We start from the raw sequence: 5448 nt of genomic DNA, 5'->3' as shown, positions 1-5448 counted from the left end.
CAGTACTGATATAAAAATATGCTTATTCACTTTAGTTGAGCATTAGTCTGTTTATCAATTCCTTAGCTTAATAAAATAATTTTTGTATACCCTAAAACCTAGCTAACAACTTCATTTTTTATAGTCACTTTCCTACGAACTTTAAATTTCTCATGTTGTTTTGTGTTCAAGACTTGCAATACATCTTGTTCTCTCAGTGAGAGCCATAACAACAATTTTCTAACAAGAAGCTCCATTATGTCAGATCTTCTGCCTATTTTTCTCAAGTTCTTGAACAAGTCTACATTATTGATGAATAGTACTAGTGTATTGATAATAATCTGATAATAGCATATTTTGCGCAAGTACTCGACTGCTGTCCAACTAAACAAAGCATCATTGCTGTGAAATGTTTCTATTGCATGTAGGTGATTTTTGTTTTTCTTGGTCTTGCATTCGCATCTGTTCATGTAACCATAGTGGTAGATGTTTCAGTGCTCTCTGGGGCTCTTTGTGCGAATAGCTGCTGTCAATGCAATGGATATAGACATTAAATGATATTAACTTTCAGGCTTATTCATAATGACTTTTCTCAAAAGCTTCCTTTTTTTAAGAGAGTTTGTTTGTATTTCACAATTTTCTTTGCGCTAATGTGGTGTTTGCAAAGAAAAGTAGCTAATATACTAATTTTTTTTACTGCTATGTTTTGACTCTCCCCTCCCCCATGTGCTAACCTCCCCTCTATGTTATGTAGCTAAGAAACATAGGTAGGTTTATTAGATTTTACCTATTTATCATACTGTTTCAATTTTATAAAAAGGCAAATATTTGTAGTGTTTTTTCTGTGGCCCATTAACTATAGTCTATTTGATAACAACAAGCATTAACATACTTACCTTAGTAACAGACTATAAGCATTGTATTTAAAAGTGTCAAGTATAAAATGTACATTAATTGTAGTTTCACTCTATTCTTCTTTATTTTCTTGTTCTTGTATACATACTGTCTGTGTTCTCATTTACATAAATGTTGACATTAATTGCATTGCAATCTAACCCAGGATTTCGTCACTGTAGTTGTTAAATGCTCATGTAAAGATTGTAACGTAAATAATTTTTTCTATTGGAATTTATATCCTTAATGAATAAAAAAGTAGTAGTCCGTTTAGTGGTTAAAGTTTAGAATGCTGCAGTAATAGATTAAATATGGCTACACCTCATAGCAATTCAGTCAAATAATCTCTTATAGAAAAAAATTTCTACTAGTTCCATAGCCACTATATATTAAATAAACTAGAAAATGATCTAAATATTATCCTTGCAAAAAGATTAAGGAGTAAGTTGGAATTTTGTAAATGCAAACACTCTCATTCATATTCTAACCTGCACAAAAATTCTAGCAAAGTTAGGCTGGAACCTAGGTTTATATTAGCGTGTCTCCAATAATGTTGGGCAAATTCAGTAACTTCTTTAGTTTGTATACATAAATCATAAAAGCTTTTGTTTCTCAGTGTTCTCAGTTACTGTTAGCCCCACATCAGTTTCATTGCAAGATCTGCATTATACTCACATTTTAACTGAAAAATCTAGCTACCTTATAAACTAGGTCATATAGCAGCTTGCTTAGTTACAACAGGTGTTGAGAGTAAACCCTTTATCCACACTAGTTGTACTACAACAATATAAGAACATTGAAATCAAGATTTATTTTTACTAGATGCTTTTGGAAAGGGAAGGTGAATCTATAAACCCATTTTTAGTTATTCTTTAGTTGGCTTTTTAGTGATGAGACTACCTGAGTGATTCATACAATATCGATGATATTTCCAATTGTGTTGAAGTTTGCTACAATGTCCAGACGGATCAAAGAAATCTGTGGAATACAAGGATTTCTTGATATCATTGATAAAGTATGTCAGGACAAACCTGTGATCTTTTTTTCTGCTACTATAAAGGAAACTGGTGAACCGTGGTGTCCAGACTGTAGAGACGGTGAGTAATGAGTGAAAGGTTGCAGAGAGACTCCTGAATACTGATTTGACTAGTAACAAGTGATTATTGACACATTTAGATGGTAGACTTCGAGTGATTGATGATAACTTCAGTGGATGAGTTTTGAGTGTTAGTGGGTAATGTAGTGGGTATGCTATGAGTGATTGACAAGTACTGTAGTGTATGTATGATGAAAATTTGATGAGTACCATAATGGCTGAGCTTTAAGCAATTGGTGATCAATATACTAGGTGGTCTCTAGAGTGATTGGTGAGTAATATACTAGGTGGTTTCTAGAGTGAATTGTGATCAATATACTAGGTGGTCTCTAGAGTCATTGGTGATCAATATACTAGGTAGTCTCTAGCGTGATTGGTGAGTAATATGCTAGGTGGTCTCTAGATTGATTGTTGAGTAATATACTAGGTGGTCTCTAGAGTGATTAGTGAGTAATATACTGGGTGGTCTCTAGAGTGATTGGTGAGTAATATACTAGGCGGTCTCTAGAGTGTTTGGTGAGTAATATACTAGGTGGTCTCTAGAGTCATTGGTGAGTAATATACTAGGTGGTCTCTAGCATGATTGGTGAGTAATATACTAGGTGGTCTCTAGAGTGATTGGTGAGTAATATACTCCGTGGTCTCTAGCGTGAATTGTGATCAATATACTGGGTAGTCCTTAGAGTGATTAGTGAGTAATATACTGGGTGGTCTCTAGAGTGATTGGTGATCAATATACTGGGTGGTCTCTAGAGTGATTGGTGAGTAATATACTGGGTGGTTTTTGACTAATCAAGCAGTTATGGAATGATTGGTCTCTAAGGGATTGGTGAGAAGCTATTTAAGTGAATATTCAAGAAAGTACTGTAGTAGTTCGCTTCAAGAAAAGCTGTTCAGTTTTCTATTTTTCTAAATTACTTGCATGCCATTCTTTCATAGGATAATCCTACAGCAATATAGTTGATCTTGTGTTAAGGATGTGAGTACTGTGTGAGATGGCACCAAGTATTGTCATGATAAACAAGTTCCTTTTCACAGCTATCAGCAGCTTTATTTTTGTTACTGGCATGTGTTATAACAGGTTTGGTTTACTCTCCAACGTAATTGATGACTGCTTTCTATTAGCCAAGAATTGATATAGTTTCATGAACTGTAAGTATAAATTTATGCGCAGATACTAATTACAGAGTTGCTTCAGAAGAAAATATATACGTGAATATTTAGCCTTCTCAGTCTATTCCAGCCTTTTTAATGTTAATAGCTGATCCTGTGGTGGAGTCTGTTGTTGGAGAGCTAAATGATGCAGTTCAGTTCATCAGAGTTCGTGTAGAACGACCTTAGTAAGTACCAAGTAGTTATTGCCCATGTGGCCACAACTCTAACAGCTAAGATAAGGCAACTCATATAAGTTATTTTCTTTGACTAGTTGTAAGGCAAAGTAATCATTGGCATAGCGGTCTGGAGGATTTAGCCTGTGCTCTACAGGTTGGGAAGCAGTTCTCAGAAAATTCACTGGTGATTATGTCACTTTGAAAGTATCCTCTTCCATCTTAGATGAGTCAGCTTCTAAGTGTAGCCTTTAATCTAGCATAAGTAAGTCCTTGTTCAATGGTGTAACAGCAGCATAGACTGCTAAAGACATGTAATTACGTTTGTAAAGACTTGTGGTTTTCACACAAAAGTAGTTTGAGTGTTTGATGTTAAGAACTACTTGTATGCATCCTGCTGGAGGAGTGCTATCTAGGCCACAGCCGCTACCAAATATGAGGTCATCACTTTCCTTTACTATCTAATCCCTTTATTGCAGCTCATCTTACAATGGTCACTCATAGGCCTGTTTAAATTCATGTCTTCATATCGGAGATGTTATCACTTATACAAACAGAGTTTAATAAACTTAGTGTAGATTATTTATCTCGATCACAGCAAAGATTCTGTTTCAATTTTATCTGTTTGCGAAGCAACATTTCTCTGTGAAGTTATGTTTGTTTGCAGCTGGAAAGAAGTTTCAGGAAACAAACTGAAGTCCGATTATGGTGTGAAATGCTTACCTACACTCATGAGATGGGGCCAGGTAGGCATATGCTATACACTAATCAAGGAATGGTATCCTTACAAGTCAACTTTCAGCTGAACCTGCCGCCTGTCTAATCCTTCTGCTTCTCTCATCTCATATCATTTGTATGTTAGGACTATTATCAAGTGCATTTGTGTCAGCATGCCAGACATGACAGGTGTCATAAATTGAATTAGCTGTTTGTTTGCAATTATTAGACTTGATTTTAATATACACGCTTAGCAGCTCCGAGTTAAATTCTATAAATCATTTTAACACTTTCTTGAACAACCAACAGCTTCTAGAAACATATACAATGCCACTGGATATAAAATACATTTTTGTTGCAATTTGTAGCCGAATTTGTTTGCTTTTCAGGATGGTTTTCAGGATTAATCTAATGTGAAAAGTATATTAGGGAGTATCGCCCTCCCACAGATTAAAGCTGTATCATCACTAACAGAACTGTCGGTTCAGTTCGGTAATACTCCATATTCCATATAACTTAGCAGGATGATAAACATTCCTTGATCATACTTTCCGATATACGTATAAGCATTGGAAACAGAATATTTAGCTAAGCACTCTGGATCGTTTGTATTTTATGGCATACTGTATATGGTCATTTTAAAGGAGAAAACAGCGTAATTTATGCATTATAGAGTTGTCTTCCCTTATGATAATAAGTTGGTAAAAAATTGAGTTGTTGTTTATTGCAAGTCATGCACGCTCAACTCTACTGTGTTATTGTCCAATCAGATTTAAAAATCCACTACTGCTTGATATTCTGAGCAAATATACTGTAGTTTCTATTTGAAAGTGACGCACTTTAAACACATCTAAACACAAGTGTTATGGTGCATTGTTTAACTACAGAGTTGTTTCTTTTTACATGTAATCTGTATAAACCCTGACCTTCCTAAAGTGGTCATTCAATCACAATTGGGTGCATTGCTACAAGCCGAGTCTTTCTGGTTCATCTCCTTCCTCGTATATTCTAAAATATTGCTTTTAGCTTAAAAAACTTAAGACAAGCCTGTAGAGAGTGCTAACCACAGGTGAGCACAATATCAATAAGAATTGGTGTAATAGCTAGCTGAAATGGTGTCTTTTTGCAGAGCGAGCGTCTAGGTGAAGAAGAATGCAAGAACAGTGCAACTGTCAGTCTGTTTCTGAAGAAGCAGGGTGTCTGAGGAATGTCCTAACAGTGTATTATATCTGCACATTGTTAGTCAGCTCTGAATTGTCTTAAATTCATGGTTTACAAGTGTCTTCATGTACATAAATGCTGCCAGGCCTGTGTTTATGAAATGAATTTACAATGTCGGTGCGTTTTCTTTTGTATTTTACATTAACCATCAGTTGTTTTATGTTTTATGCTGAACTTCGTCAATTTCAATAAATGGTGCTGAATGAATCTGAA

General features: G+C 35.2%; 1 protein-coding gene across 1 annotated transcript; it reads left to right on the top strand.

The window, feature by feature from the left end:
• Nucleotides 1–1818: 1818 nt before the first annotated feature.
• On the top strand, nucleotides 1819–5448 carry LOC137385332 (thioredoxin domain-containing protein 17-like). Its single transcript, XM_068071783.1, has 4 exons — nucleotides 1819–1970; nucleotides 3231–3309; nucleotides 3965–4043; nucleotides 5144–5448. The coding sequence occupies exons 1-4, from the start codon at nucleotides 1829–1831 to the stop codon at nucleotides 5216–5218; spliced, it is 375 nt and encodes a 124-aa protein (XP_067927884.1). The 5' UTR covers nucleotides 1819–1828; the 3' UTR covers nucleotides 5219–5448.

The sequence above is a fragment of the Watersipora subatra genome, chromosome 1 (genome assembly GCF_963576615.1).
Source record: "Watersipora subatra chromosome 1, tzWatSuba1.1, whole genome shotgun sequence".
Taxonomy (NCBI): domain Eukaryota; kingdom Metazoa; phylum Bryozoa; class Gymnolaemata; order Cheilostomatida; family Watersiporidae; genus Watersipora; species Watersipora subatra.
The sequence above is the reverse complement of the archived record's forward strand: the minus strand, read 5'-3'. Positions and strand labels throughout refer to the sequence as shown.

Excerpts from the sequence above, each read along its gene's own strand:
- LOC137385332 (XM_068071783.1), top strand. The coding sequence starts at position 1,829 with ATGTCCAGACGGATCAAAGAAATCTGTGGAATACAAGGATTTCTTGAT. Across the intron at positions 3,310-3,964 it reads GTTCGTGTAGAACGACCTTA|CTGGAAAGAAGTTTCAGGAA; the intron begins GTAAGTACCAAG and ends GTTTGTTTGCAG. Across the intron at positions 4,044-5,143 it reads CACTCATGAGATGGGGCCAG|AGCGAGCGTCTAGGTGAAGA; the intron begins GTAGGCATATGC and ends GTCTTTTTGCAG.